Source organism: Ursus arctos, unplaced genomic scaffold (assembly GCF_023065955.2).
Source record: "Ursus arctos isolate Adak ecotype North America unplaced genomic scaffold, UrsArc2.0 scaffold_13, whole genome shotgun sequence".
Taxonomy (NCBI): Eukaryota; Metazoa; Chordata; class Mammalia; order Carnivora; family Ursidae; genus Ursus; species Ursus arctos.
The window spans coordinates 8,504,069-8,520,371 of NW_026622797.1; the positions used below are offsets into that span (position 1 = coordinate 8,504,069).

At 42.5% G+C, this 16,303-nt stretch overlaps 1 protein-coding gene across 2 annotated transcripts in view; it reads right to left on the minus strand.

Moving 5' to 3' along the window:
* The window catches only part of FNDC1 (fibronectin type III domain containing 1), a 99,235-nt gene that overhangs the window by 17,298 nt on the left and 65,634 nt on the right, over window positions 1–16,303 (minus strand). For both annotated transcript variants that reach the window (XM_026505152.4, XM_044386457.3), the window contains exons 14-16: window positions 15,226–15,654; window positions 3,154–3,222; window positions 1,442–1,585 (exon numbers count right to left, since the gene is read on the minus strand). In XM_026505152.4, the coding sequence (XP_026360937.3) occupies window positions 1,442–1,585; window positions 3,154–3,222; window positions 15,226–15,654 (642 nt within the window). The remainder of the gene's footprint in view (window positions 1–1,441; window positions 1,586–3,153; window positions 3,223–15,225; window positions 15,655–16,303) is intronic.

Below are 16,303 nucleotides of genomic sequence, written 5' to 3' on the forward strand. Positions count from 1 at the left end.
CACATTATCTCAGTGGATACAAGGGCCCTGGGAATAAAGCAGGACATGGACTGATATCCCATGTTCCCACTGAGCCTACTGATGCTGACAGGGCCCACGAAGCTAGGGTCAAACAGAAGACTCTACCTCCAGCCCACACCTCTTTATTACATATGCTCTGTAGGAGATAGAAACGTCAAGGAATTGGAGCTGGGGCTTCATACATGCAAAACTCTCAAGTGCTTTCAAGTAACAATTTCTAGTACTTTCTAAACATTCCACTGCATTTTTTGGTACAGGTGCTCATTCTTGGTGGCCACTGGGATTAAAAGCAATTTTTAGATCCTCTACTTTCCAATAGTTTGTATAAAATTAGGCCTTGAGAGTTTGTCGATGGATCTAATCAGGAAGTTCTGGGGAGTAATCTACTATGCTTTGTAGAGTTACAGACTTAGGAAAACAGCCGGACGATAGTAAGCGTTTTGGTCTAGAGAAGCGTTCTATGGAACAGCAAATGATAGCACCAAAAGCATTTTCATTCCTGTCATGGAGCCACAGAGAGAACGACCAGAACATTCAGCGAATTCAGCCAGCCTGATTAATGCCAGGGGCCAGCATCAGCGCTTGCCTCAGGAATGCTACCTCAAATTAATATTCTTGTGCTTCAGGCACGTGAGATTCAGACACTCAATACTACATCTTGGCTGGCAAGCGCTGTTCCCTGCTTATGGCAGAACATTTGTTTTGGAAACAGAAAAGTGTGATATTAGTTTAAGCTGTTGCCTGTCTCCACTTGGTAATATTTTTTTCCACTTAGTAATGTACTAATCTAACTGTCTCGTTAGTGAAGTTCATTAAGGGCATGGGAAAAGAAGACTCCCAAAGGGAGTGAAGCACAGTTTAGAGAAATAGAATTTCCTCTTGAAGCTGTTTAACAACTGAGAAAGAAGAATCAAGTAAACTTCTAGATCCCTAGTCCGAGGCTAATGAAAATTACAGGAAACGACGGAAGAAAACCAGCTTTGGCTCTGTGGTAGCACAAGAAGCACCATGGCTCAATTCGGTAAGCTGCTCATCTTTGAGGAAGGACTTAACAATGTATACGCGAGTCCCAGCAGAAGCCCGGGCTTGGAGAAGTTGCTAGAACAAAAACAGTCATGTTCTCTGCTCCTGAAGGTGTTTACAAGTGTTCCTTCCTCTTGGTCTACGTGACGCAGCCTCTTGAAGCTCTACTTGGTTAGATACCAGACGTTCTCCTGCAACCCCCTCCCCAACTCCTGCAGAAAGCAAGCTAATGTGCCTTCAAGCAGGACTGACTGAGTCACCCCAGATGGAAACTTCACTCTGGGAAAGCTTCTGCTCCAAATGTGCTGCCTCGACCAGGCCAAGAAATTAGTTATGCTCTTCCTCAAAGAGAAAAGTTAAAAACCCATGTTTCTCTGGTTAAGAAAGTTCTACTTACCAACAAATCGTTTCTTTCCAGCCAGATCGAACTCTTCTCCAGGAAAGGAGCTGATGGAGCCATCCGGCGGGATGACCTCGGGTGTCGCAGCCGTCGTGGAGGGCCTGGTGGTGACCGGTGGCCTTGAGGTCTCAAATTCATAATCTGAAATGATATGAAGGCTTTGCAATTGGGCCCTTCCAGAAACGGGGCACCATGTACCGCCAAGAGATACCTTCTCAACATTCAACTCGAGACTAAAGCACACTCGCACACACACCCCCAAAATAAGTGCTGTGCCTGAACGTAATTTCTTCCCAATGAAACAGTGTTCCCCTCGAGAGCAGCTGCAGGGAAAAGGAAGAGGAAAAGGAAACACATAGGAGCAGAAAAATGAGGTTTTACAATTGGAGCTGGACAGAACCTTAGAATCATCCAGTTTTGCGTCCTGTTATTGGCCCCCAGCCATTCGCTGCCTAAGTAATTTTTTTCTTTCAGGGCCATAAAAGATTCACATCAGAATATAAACTTGATTTCTTAAAAATTCACCTTCTGTGTATGGGCTTCTTTCCTGGGGAGAGGGGTGGCATGAATCCTATTTAAAAAACTAATCCTTTAATATTTAAAAAAGAGAACTCGGCTCCCCTTTCAACTGCTCAAAGATAATAAGAAAGTAAGAAAGGAGCTTAGTATTTTCAGAGGTGCTAAGAAACTTTTCTTTTGCTTCTGACATCTGTTGTTTTTCTCTTAAGTCAGCTTTTTCTTAAACTCTGGGACGAAACCAATGTATCGAACTTTATTATGATTGTATCAAAGGTGACATTATTTTCACATCAGTGGTTTGAGGCCACGGGAGCTACAGATAACAGCAGACAAGAAAGCACAGAAGTGAGAATATCCTGAGTATCAGAGGCCAGCCCTGCGGTGGGGACAAGATGCCCACGGGAAAACTGCACAGGCAATTTATAAAACACACAGAACCATCGCAGGGTCACAGGGTCATAAGTAGACTAACTGCATTGGCTCCAGATTCTACCCAAGGCACACTGCATTCTTAATCTTATAAGCTTATCCCTGCTTGAAAAGGTTCTGTGATAAAAAAAAAACACTTGCATAGCACTGCATATCTTTTCTTTTCTTTTTTAAGGGAGAGAGTGAGAGAGCGTGGGCATGCACACTGCAGGGGGGGCGGTGGAGGGGGAGGGGCAGAGGGAGAGAGAGAATCTCAAGCAGGCTTCACGCCCAGTGCGGAGCCCGAGGTGGGGCTTGATCTCACAACCCTGAGATCATGACCTGAGCCCAAATCAAGAGTTGGATGCTTAACCGACTGAGCCACCCAGGCGCCCCCATAGCACTGCATTTTTTTACATAATTAGAAAAGGAGAGAAAAGGGAACAATGAGAGGAGCCAACAGAGGAAGCGGAGTCATGGGTTAAACAAGTCGGTTCACAAATGGCGGTGGAAATGGAGGCTCAGACAAGCAGCTCCAGGGTTCTGGGTGTTGGGGGTACAGGGGCTTGTCTGGAGGCTGCATTCACATATGAAGCCCACTGTTGTTCTTTGGATCAAATATGTACTGGGGGCTAACTTGGAAGTTGGGGTACAACCATCTTCCCTGAGCATTGCCATGCAGCCCCGAGTTCTGAGGGAAACTCAGAAAATTGAGATCATCCACTTAGTAATTAAAATGAGAGAAACTGTCCAAATCCAAACAGTGTAAAATCAGTTCCCACCTTCGTCATAGATAACATACGCCTCTTCTGTGGGTGTCGCGGTGTCAGTCTCCAATCCTGAGAATTCATCTAGTGAAGAAAGAGGGGAGAAAGGTTTCCTCTCAGCAGCTGGGAACCGTGCCCCGGGCACGGCATTCAGTCCCCGCCACCTTTCTGCAGGGGTCAGTGGCCAGGCCAGGGTCACCCAGCTTTCTCAGAAGGAAGAGCATTAGAACCCTGACCAGAAACCCAGACTTCTTCTCCTTTACACTCAGAGAAGGGTGCTCAGAACGCCCCCTGGCAGCATGCCAACTCTCCAGCACAAAGCGTCTTCTGACCTCCCCTCCGCACACAGTGCCCACCCACCCACCGGCCCAGGCAGCTCTCAGGAGGCTGTGGGAAGGGCCAGCCCAGCGGTCACAGGACTGAGAACGTGCATTCTCAGGAAGCAGGAGAGTGTGAGACTCCTGCTCAGGGTGGGGACAAAAATCCCCCCACCTGCGATGTCCCTTGTTCATCACATTTTCATCCTCCCTATTCCCTCGATCTTGCCACCATTACATGTTCCGGAAGCAGGGTGACTTCCTGCCTCTCCTACATTCTACCTTGGCAAACTACACACACATGAGCTCCCTGTGCTTCACTGCTTCCCTTCTAACCTCCCACCCTCTCTGGTGGGAAGCCCGCAGCCCAGGGCCTATGAGATGCCCTGGCACCTGCTTCACCATTGAGGTGGTGACCCTCGGTGTGTTCTGATGGGGCCAATGGATGTCGGCAGGACAGAGGCTGTAAATTACAGTCCACCCCTTTCAGGGCTCAGGACTCTCATTTCAAGAACAACTATTAAGACATAATTTTTCCTTAGGTCACTCCAATGTCAATGTTCTTGGATCCAAGCGGAATTACTTCTGGTTGGTTCAAATCAGACAGTTTTCAGGTTCACACCACCCAGTTCGGGGCTTGCCATTACTTCCTTGGTTACCATTTTCTTTCCCTTGTCAATTTGATTTTAACAACATGGTCTTGTTTTTCCTCATTCTTGGTTCACATTTGTTTCTTTTCCTTATTTTTAGCCAGATCAAAAATGAATAAATTGTATACCTTTTGCATCCCAGAGTAAAGAAGAAAAGGGAAAAGGATACCATTTCTTTGCTGGAGTCTCACTGTTGAATGTAATTCTTGAGGTGCCGGAACACCACAGTACATGCAGCAGGCCACAGAGATGATGCCTTTTACCTGCAAACTGGCATCGTTTCTTGAATAAGTATCAGTTAAGTCTTCCGGCAAAAGTAAACATCCTGCTGAACGATTTAGTGCTCTTTTTTTTTTTTCTTAGGCTCAAATAAAGTCAGGCATAATTTTCCTAAAATAGCACCATCTTGGCTCCAAGTAAAAGTAACCTCCAGATGTAAGGAAGTGTATTTTATTTTATTTTTTTTTACAAAATTGGCCATCAGAATTTGTCACACCTGATTGCTATTTTGAAGCATTTGGAACTACATAAAACTATATGCTTTATACATCAACTCAGCATCATTGTCAAAAGCTTCCAACTCTTCACATCAAAGAGCCACAGCTGGCAGCCACCAACATGGTGGCGTCGTTCATTCTCTTGAGTAGTTTCTCCAAGTGGTCATGAAAAAAAAAATGAGTGCAAGATATCACCAAAGAATTAGGGCCTTGACTCCAGAGATATTTAACCAAACTATAAGAAAAATTCTGAGTAGAAGTTTAGGGAAAAGGTTAAAGACAGCCATTTGAAAACCAGGATATTTGTAAATTGCAAAGTTGGTCCAGCTCAAATGAATTTTCAATTATTCTCTTGTATTTTCTATCTTGAGAGTGAGCTGTGGGTGAGTGGAATGGTTTTCCAAAATGACTGATGTTCTTCTGAAACATGCCCCAAGATCATGTTACAAATTATTGAAGATGTTCAGCTGGCTCAACATTTCCAAATACGTATGACATCATCTGATCCATTGTAGAAACGAACCTGAAAAACAAAGACCACTGGCTTTTACTTCTGAGTTAGAAAAATGGAGAATGTCTATAGCTTAAGATATTGCTTAGATACCCAAAGATGAATAATTAAGTACCATGAAGAATGTGAGATGAAGCAGAAGACACTGTCTCTACTGCAAGGAGTTTATTATTTAACGGGGGAGTCAGATTAAGCAAAAAAAGTGTGTGTGTGCGCACGCGCGCACGTGTGTGTGTGTGTGTGTGTGTGTGGCAAGAAAGAGAGAAGAGTAAAGGCAACAAAACACTGAAAACAAGCACATAAGATGCATCTTTGCTTCCAGGAATATGCACACACATATGGCATGCATAACAAATGAAGAAGTACGTAAATACTGCTTGAATTACTGGAATGATTGAATGACACAAGGTTATTCCTAGAACGTTATTTTATTTTATTTTATTTTTTTTTTCCTAAGATTTTATTTATTTATTTGACAGAGATAGAGACAGCCAGCGAGAGAGGGAACACAAGCAGGGGGAGTGGGAGAGGAAGAAGCAGGCTCATAGCGGAGGAGCCTGATGTGGGACTCGATCCCATAACGCTGGGATCACGCCCTGAGCCGAAGGCAGACGCTTAACTGCTGTGCCACCCAGGCGCCCCTAGAATGTTATTTTAAAGCAGTGTTTTAAAGGAAAGGGGTATGTGATTTAACCAGGTGAGCCAAGACTTTGAGATTTGAAAAGATTTTAAAATTGGAGGGCTAGAAATAAAATTTTTGGACTTCACCAGTGGAATGTAATAACAAGTGGGTGACCAGCTGGGGGCGGTGCGGAGTAGGGGCCTTGAAGGGCAGGTGTCCTTCACTGATCGCTGATGCAGGTGATAGATCATTAGCACTACTGCAACAAACACTTCAGGCTACTGGCCTGCAAAGGGCCGTGGCCAAAATGTTGCTTGCTAAGTACTGGCTATGTACACATGGAGCCCTGGCACTTGTGAGTGTACATTATGGACTGCACTAAATACAACAAAAGAGCAGGGGCATGAGAAAAACACGAACTTGAGAGCAGAGTAAGAGGCATGGAGACAGGATACAGGTGGTTCCGCAGTTCATGTGTGAAGGGGAGCCTTGGGACTGCCCCTCAGCTGACTTCAGAGCCTCCTACTGAAAGCATGCGTCTGCTTTCAGGATCATTACAGCATTTACAAAATAAATATCAAGGCCACTAAGAGTTGTTTTACCAATAAATGACAAATTCCATTGTATTTCATAGATAGTACACAGCATTTTCCATTTTTCAAATTATAAGCCATCTTTATTATTATTTTTTAATTATATTATGTTAGTCACCATACAGTACATCCCTGGTTTTTGATGTAAAGTTCGATGATTCATTAGTTGCGTATAACACCCAGTGCACCATGCAATACGTGCCCTCCTTACTACCCATCACCAACCTATCCCATTCCCCCACCTCCTCCCCTCTGAGGCCCTCAGTTTGTTTCTCAGAGTCCATAGTCTCTCATGCTTCATTCCCCCTTTTGATTACCCCACTTTCTTTATCCCTTTCTTCCCCTACCGATCTTCCTAGTTCTTATGTTCCATAGATGAGAGAAATCATATGATAATTGTCTTTCTCTGCTTGACTTATTTCACTTTAGAAGCTAATTCCCACCCAAGATGCTTGCTCCTTTGCCTCTCTCCAACATTGGCCCTGACACGTTTCATTCCAATGACGAATGAAGCAGGGACTGTGTGGTATCCCCAGGCAAGTGGAGGCTAGTGGAAGGAAGCCCGATAAAGAATAACAATTTGAGTATTGGGCCAACAGGGCTAGCCTATAGATGGAAAGAGTAAAGCAAATCTAAGAAGTGTGATGAAGGGGAGGGGCAGATGGTGGCAGAGTAGGAGGACCGTAGGTTCCCCTTGTCCCACGAATACAACTAGATGACTATCAAATCATTCTAAATACCCCAGAAATCTACCTGAAGACTGGCAGAAAAAACTCCACAACTAAAGGGAGAGAAGAGGCCACACTGAAGAAAGTAAGAAGTACAGAGATGCAGCTTGGAAGAGAAACAGATCATGGCTACTGTGGTGGGGAGGGAGCCACAGTCACAGAGAAGGGCACAGAGACAGACTAGCACACAGGGGAGTGCATGGGAAAAATGAATCCCCATAGCAATTGGCTTAGAAAGTGAGAGGGGCCAAATTTTGTGACTTTTGGCAACCAGGAGGGCTTAAAGCCTAGAGTTTTAAAGGTCAGTGGGCTTGGCTCTGGGAGAGCCAGGAGGACATTGAGGCTGCCCTTGGAGAGAAGGTTGGGCAAATGGCCATGGACATACAGCATGGATACAGTGATCTGAAAAGCACCTGGAGCACAAAATGAGGAGGCTATTCACTCATCTCAGAATGTATCCCATAGAGACAGCATTCACAGAGAGACCACTCAAGGAACAAAGCAACTGGCAGGCATCATTTCCCTCTCCCACCCCTCAGCGTAAGCACAGGGCCACCTACAGGAAGCAGTACAGTGCTGACACTGGCTACCTAACTCGCTTACACTAAGCCCCAAACCACCTCCACTGTGGAAGAACCACTCCTCCACATCACAACTGCTTCAGTTCCATTTGTGGCAGGAACCCTCCACTAGAAGACCAGCCCAAACCCCTGCTAGCACCACATCTTCTGACCTAGGAGTTTTGCAGGGCCTCAGTCTGGCAGTGGCGGTGACAGGTGTCATTTCACAAGCAGACCAGAGAACACCTAGTTAAAATTTACCACATTCAGGCCAGGGACCAAACACTGCCCACAACAGGCAAAGAAAGCCTCTGCAGATGGCTAGCCTAAAGGATAAAGTGGCCAGGACACAAGAGCAGAGCATAAGCAGCCCACATTGGAGATACTCCCAGAAGCACCAGTAATCAAGCTGAACAGGGAAATAAGAATTATGCAAAACAAGAATAAACTTAGGGAACTCAGTGACTCCATCAAATGTGATAACATTTGTATTCTAGGAGTCCCAGAAGAAAAGAGAGAAAAGGGGGCAGAGAATTTATTTGAAGAAATAATAGCTGAAAACTTCCTTAATCTGGGGAAGGAAACAGAAATCCAAATCCAAGAGGCACAGAGACCCTCCCCCTGCCAAAAGCCAACAAAAGCAGATCCACAAAAAGACATATTGTAATTAAATTGGCAAAATCTAGTGATAAAGAAAAAATATTAAAAGCAGCAAGAGAAAAGAAGACAGTTACATACAAAGGAAACCTGATAAGGCTATCAGCCGACTTTTCAGCAGAAATTTTCCAAGCCAGAAAAGAGTGGCATGATATCTTCAAAGTGCTGAGTGGGAAAAACCTACAGCCAAGAATACTCTATCCAGTGAGGCTATCATTCAGAATAGAAGGAGAGAGAAAGAGTCTCCCAGACAAATAAAAACCGAAGGAGTTCATAACCACTAAACCAGCCCTGCAAGAAATATTAAAAGGATCTCTTTGACTGGAAAGACCAAAAAATGACAGTATGAAGGTAAGAAACACAAAAGCAGTAAAAATGAATATTTCTATAAAAAAATAAGCCAAGGAACTCACAAAATAAAAGGATGTAAAATATGATGTCATATATCTAAAACATGGGAGGGAGAGGAGTAGAGAATGGGTTCAAACTTAAATGACCATCAACTTAATATAGATTGCTATATGCAGAAGATGTTATATACAAGCCGAATAGTAACCACAAATAAAAAGCCTCTAATAAATATGCAAAGAATAAAGAGAAAGAAATCCAAATATATCACTAAAGAAAAGAAGTAAACCATGAAAGAGAGATAGACAAAATGGATCAGAGAAAATCTTCAGAAACAACCACAAAACAAATATTAAAATGGCAATAAATACATATCTATCAATAATTACTTTGAATGGAAAGGGACCAAATGCTCCAATCAAAAGGCACAGGGTGACAGAATGGATAAAAACAAGACCCATCTATATACCGTCTGCAAAAGACTCATTTTAGACCTAAAGACACCTGCAGATTGAAAATGAGGAGACGGAGAAATATTTATCACACAGATGCATGTCAAAAGAAAGCTGGAGTAGCAAAACTTAAATTCGACAAAAGAGACTTTAAAACAAAGACTACGACAAGAGACAAAGAAGGGCACTGCAAAATAATGAAAGGGACAATCAAGTAATAAAATACAGCAATTGTAAATATTTATGCACTCAACATGGGAGCAACTAAATACATAAAACATAACATAACAAACATAAAAGAACTACTCAATAATAATACAATTATAGTAAAAGACTTTTTTTTTAAAGATTTTTTTAAATTTTATTTATGTGACAGAGAGCCAGCGAGAGAGGGAACACAAGCAGGGGGAGTGGGAGAGGAAGAAGCAGGCTCCCGGCGGAGGAACCCGATGTGGGACTTGATCCCGGAACGCCGGGATCACGCCCTGAGCCGAAGGCAGACGCTTAATGACTGCGCCACCCAGGCGCCCCCATAGTAAAAGACTTTAACACCCTACTTACATCAATTGACGACAGATCCTCCAAACAGAAAATCAACAAGGCAACAATGACTTGGAATGACACACTGGACCAGATGGATTTACCAGATATATTCAGAACATCCCACCATAAAATAGCTGAAACCACATTATTTTCACATGCACATGGAACAGTCTCCAGAACAGATCACATACTAGTCCACAAAACAAGCCTCAACAAGTTCAAAAAGATGGAAATCATACCATGCATTTTTTCTGACCACAACATTATGAAACTAGAAGTCAACGACACACACAAAAAAATTCTTTTAGAAAGACCACAAATACATGGAGGTTAAATAACATGCTACTAAACAATGAATGGGTCAACCAGGAAATAAAAGACTCCACCAAAAAACTGCTGGAACTAATAAACAAATTCAGTAAAGTCACAAGATGCAAAATCAACATAGAGAAAGTGCTGCATTTCTATACATCAGTAATGAAGCAGCAGAAAGAGAAATGAAGGAATCAATCCTATTTATAATTGCAACAAAAATAAAAGATACCAAGAAATAACCTAACCAAAGAGGTGAAAGACCTGTACTCTGAGAACTAAAACACTGATGAAAGAAATTGGAGATGACACAAACAGAAAGACCTTCCATGATCGTGGACTGGAAGAACAAATATTGTTAAAAAGTCTATGGTACCCAAAGCAATCTACACACTTAATGCAATCCCTATCAAAATACCAACAGCATTTTTCACAGAACTAGAAAAAATAATCCCAAAATTTGTATGGAATCAAAAAATACTATGAATAGCCAAAGCAATCTTGAAAAAGAAAAGCAAAGCTGGAAGCATCACAATTCTGGATTTTAAAGCTGTGGTAATCAAAACAATATGGTATTGGCACAAAAATAGCCACATGGATCAATACAACAGAATACAAGATCCAGAAATAAGCCCACAATTATATGGTCGATTAATCTTTGACAAGGCAGGAAAGAATATCCAATGGGAAAAAGACAGTCTCTTCAACACAGCGACATGCAAAAGAATGAAACAGACCATTTTCTTACCCCATACACAAAAAGTAAACTCTAAGTGGATTAGGGACCTAAATATGAGACCTGAAAGCATAAATATCCTAGAAAAGAACACAGTAATTTCTCTGACATTGGCCATAGCAACTTTTTTCTAGAAATGTCCCCTGAGGCAAGGGAAACAAAAGCAAAAATAAACTATTGTGACTACATCAAAATAAAAAGCTTCTGCACAGCAAAGGAAACAACCAACAAAACTAAAAGGCAACCTACTGAATGGGAGGAGATATTTACAAATGACTTATCTGATAAAGGGTTAGTATCTAAAATATATAAAGAACTTACATAACTCAACACCAAAACAAACAAACAAACAGCTAATCCAATTAAAAATGGGCAGAAGACATGAAAGATATTTCTCCGAAGACATCCAGACGGCCAGCAGACCCGTGAAAAGGTGCTCATCATCACTTATCATCAGGGAAACACAAATCAAAACAACAATGAGGTATCACCTCATACCTGTCAGGATGGCTAAAATGAAAAAACACAAGAAACACAGGATGTGGAGAAAAAGGAACCCTCATGCACTATTGGTGGGAATGCAAAATGGTGTAGCCATTGTGGAAAACAGTAGGGAGGGTCCTCAAAAAGTTAAAAATAGAACTACCCTACAATCCTGCAATTGCGCTACTGGGTATCTACCCAAAGAATACAAAAACACTAATTCAAATGGATACATGTACTCCTATGTTTATAGCAGCATTATTGACAATAGCCTAGATATGGAAGCAGCCCAAGTGTCCACTGATACATAAATGGATAAAGAAGAAGTGGTATAGATATACGATGGAATATTTTTCAGCCATAAGAAAGAATGAAACCTTGCCATTTGTAATGACATGGATGGAGCTAGAGAGTATAGTGCTAATTGAAATAAGCCAATCAGATAAAGACAAATACCATATGATTTCACTCATATGCGGAATTTAAGAAATAAAACAAACAAGCAAAGTGGAAAAGACAGAGAGAGAAAGAGAAAGCAAGAAGCAGGCTCTTAATTCTAGAGAACAAACAGATGGTTACCAGAGGGGAGGTAGGTGGGGGTGGAGTGGGGAAAATAGGTGATGGGGATTAAGGCGTGCACACGCCATGTTGAGCACCTGGTGATTAAAATAAAAACTTAAGAAAAAAAGGAAGCGTGCTGCAGGAAGAGTGAGTGGGCAACGAGGCCTGGCAATGAGTTCAAAGAAGTCCAAGGAGACATCGGGGCTTCAGGCCTGGAGAGCTCTCGGGGTTACTGCAAAACAATCTTTATTTACCCTGTCTTGTGTTATTGTAAAGAGGAACAATTTGGGGGGTGCCTGCATGGCTCAGTTGGTGAAGCGTCTGCCTTTGGCTCGGGTCATGATCCTGGGGTCCTGGAATCGAGCCGCTCCTCAGAGAGTCTGCTTCTCCCCCTGCCCCACCTGCCCCCACCCTCACTTGTGCTCTCTTTCTCTCAAATAAATAAATAAAATCTTTTTAAAAAATGAACGCTTTGGTTTTCTGACAAGAGAGTGAGCTGTTTCTGTCTACTGCAGTTTCGGGGGCAGAGGCAGATCACCTAGGGCTCTTCTGTAGCTCACGGAGAACCCCATCCACACGCACCAGATGGTTAATCATCATTCGCTAATTTCATTTTACAAAATTATGAATGAAGCCAGGATAACAAAAACAAGAGCCATTGCATCCTTTCTAGTTTACCACATGGGCTTTCTCACAACGACATCACCGCCACAATGATAAAGATGAAACATTTGTCAATTTACTCAATTCTACATCAGGGCTGACCTAAGGCACCAGATGTGATCTTGCTCGCTTTCCCTTTCAGAACCTATCATTGGAAAGTATACAAAATCGCCATGCGGATAGCATTAGTTATTAGGGAACTGGAAATCAGAACCACTGAGAGATACCACTTCACACCCACCAGGATGGTGAGGATCAGAAAGACAGAAAAGCACAGGTGTTGGTGAGGATATGGAGAAATCGGAAGCTTCATATGCTGCTGGTGGGAATGCAAAATGGTGCAACCACTAGGGAAAACAGGTTAGTAGCTCCTCCCAAAGTTAAACACAAAGTTACCATTGGGCACAGCAACTCTCTTACCAAGCATATACCGCAGAGAATGGAAAACAGGTGTTTAAAAAAATTGTACACACTGTTCAGAGCAGCATTATTCGTAATAATAGCCAAAAGGTGACAACAACTCAAACATACATCAACCAAGAAATGGATAAAATGTGGTTTATCCACACAATGGAATACTGATCAGCAGTAAAAGGAATAAAGTACAGATCTACTCTACAACATGGATGGAACTTGAATACAAACCATGCTGAGTGAAAGACACCAGACACAAAGGCCACATCCTGTAGGATTCCATTTATATGAAATGTCCAGAAGAGACAAACCCATAGAGACAGAAAGTGGACTCGTGGTTACCCAGGGGTTAGGAGGAAGGGAAATGAGGAGTGACGGGCTGATGGGTATGGAGTTTCTTCTGGGGTGATGAAATTCTTCTAGAATTTGATAGTGGTGATGGTTGCACAACCCTGTGAATATACTAAAAACCACTAAACCATACACTTTAGAAGGGTGACCTTTATGGTATGTGAATTGAATCTCAAGAAAGCTATAATTTAAAATAAATAAAAATAACTATGATTAGAATTAACACAAGGAAGAAAATTAAGTTGTTAGTGGAGCAGCATAAGTAAAAAAGGAAGATCGGCCATACAGGAATATTTTTAAAATAATGATTATAGTACATTATAATGTTATATAAAGATGATACGTTGCACTCCGCGAGTTTACTTTTTTCCCAAGACTTGGTACTGATTTGTACTTATTTTGAAAATGCTGCCTAGAGGCAAATTATAGTTAACACCTGGCTACTAATTTGGCCTGTGCCAGGGAAGTGGAAGGATGACGTAAGGGAAGTGAAAAACATACACATTCATTATGATTTGCCAAAAGAAGAAGAAGAAGAAGAAGAAGAAGAAGAAGAAGAAGAAGAAGAAGAAGAAGAAGAAGAAGAAGAAGAGGAAGAAGGGGAAGAAACAAAAATACCAGGAAAAACATTAACTTTCATGCCAGATGAAAGTCCAAAAATTCAAAGTAAATGAAAAGAATATGCTATAAGCCCTCTGTAAATGTAGACAAAAGAAAATGCAAAATATTCATAATAATAGTAGTAATTCAATCCAAATTCAAAATAGTCACTCTCCTGTTTGCAGACAATTATTAAGTAAATAGCTCTTCCAATTATACTTAGATTTAAAAAAAAACAAACACATCAATATATGCGGAAGTGAAAGGTCAAAGGAAGTACATAATGTTTTCATACCAGAAATCCAAAGGTAAATTCCAGTTCGTGCTCCCTGGGGAGATGATAGTGTGCGGATCTTCTTCCCAACGGCCTTCCTCTCAGCATGGTTCCTCATCCTTTGGTGTGAACTTTCAGATGTGTCCAACGTTCCTGTTTACTTGGAGCTTTTCTGTGGGAAGAGCGACTTCAAAGAGAATTCCCACTTTGAATACGGCATTCAAGTTCAAGTTTATCACAGTCAACGAGGCTGCATAAAGAATGCCGGGCACATAAAATGATTCCTGAAACGAAGCGCCTTCACCCTGCATCAGCTTAAAAAGACATTAAGTTTTACAGCGTCCACGGTGATTCTTTTCCACCTAAGGGAAAGAAGATGAATTTTTCTCCTCTGAGCGGGACACCAATGCAGAATGACCTCTTCCAAAGCAGCCTGAACAGAAGGTGATGATTCTGCAGCTCCACCGTGAGCTGACCAAAGTGTCCTCGCTTCCATTCAGGGGAACTGGGCATTCTCCGCGGGAAGACACAGCAAGGGCAGAGGACCGTCCTGACGGGGCGCCCCACAGCAGAGGAAACAGCACAGTCCTACCTGGTGGAAAGCAGTCCTGCCCTTGCTGCCACCAGAGCCCAGCTACTCAAGGATTAGCTTTTGCAAAGGTTGAGCTGATCAAGAAAGTGTTCGGCCAGCAAATGAGTTTAGGACACTCTATTTTTCTTGGAAATTCACAATGAGACTATTCAAGGATCAGAACAATCCAACAGGAAGAAATTAGCCTTGTTTAAATCACATAGCGAATCACAGAACCTTTTTTTAAAGAAAAATATAACACGTACAAATCTACGAATGTCCAGTAATACACACTTGGAGACACACTAATCCATTCCTATAATGTTCCATGTTCCAGCTAAATTTTTGACTTGGGTCGTGATAAGGATTGCCAGATAAAACACAGGACGTGCACTTAGATTTGAATTTCAAATGAATAGCAAATAATTTTTCATATGAAGTATGTCCCATGCCATATTTTTATTTGCTAAATCTGACAACCCCAGTTAGGACACATACCCCTGAACGAACCTTGTGGGACTGGAAATGCTTTTAGTCACCATTCTACTGTGCCCCCTATGTACCCCTCCCTGGAGCCTTTGTGACCCGACTTGGAAATGCAGCATGCTAGTTAAGTGGGCCATCATTACAATGAAGGCCGTTACCTTCTTCAGGGTAGCACTCGGGGACCCCGCTGGAGCCCATTACGAGGTTGCCATCTTCGTCATGCCGTTCTAGGGTCCCAGGGGGACAGGTGGGAACGGGGGTGGTGGGTTCAGGGGTGGTAGTCGTAGTGGTGGTCGTCTGTGTAGTGGTTCGAATGGTGGTCGTTGGGCGTGTGGTAGTGGTCGTTGGGCGGGTAGTGGTGGTCGTGCGGTGGGTGGTGGTGGTCGTGGGCCTTGGGGTCATCGTAGTGGGTCGTGTAGTTGTGGTGGGGGCACGGGTGGTTGTTTTAACAACCTCCAAGCCCACCAGAGGCTTCCCTCCAAGACTCAGAATGGGCTTATCCTGGGCGCTGGCCACGGGTTTGCCATGCCGCCCCTGCCCAAAGAGGGGAAGGCCATCAGGGCTCACCACAGGGGTCCCTCCCAGATCTGAAACAAAATCAGACAAAAGCCGTACAATGAGATGAAATCATCCAGAGGAAGTAAAAACCAAATGCAAAGTGTCTTTCCCAAGCTTATTTATTCTTATGTTCCAATCAGCAAAAAGCAAAGGAAGCACTAAAAGGATATCCAGCAGAGGCAGCAATATCTGCTGCCCTCCAGAAATTTCTGGGCTTATTATATTGTCCCTTATTCTGTATTAATTTACATAATCAGGTTCATCAATTACCCTGACATAACTCTTAGTCTCTAGTCAGGAAAGTAACACTTTCCTCCTCTTGATTTCTACATCTAAGGAGGAAGAGTTACATTGTACCCGGCTAGCAAACTTCCTCTGTAAAGAGCCAGAGAAGATAGAGGGCCAGATATTTTAAGCTGCATGTTGCAGCTTCCCAACCCTGCAATTGTAGGGCAAAAAAGTACAGAGAGTGCACAAACGAATGAGTGTGTCTATGCTCCAATACAACTTGGTGAAATGTGAATTTCAAATAATTTTCACATGTCACAAATACTATTATTATTCTTTGATTTTTTATTTTATTATATTTTTTTTGCAATCATTTAAAAATGCAGAAACTAGGAAGGGAGGGAAAACGGAATAGGAAGTCATCAGAGAGGGAGACAAACCATGAGAGAC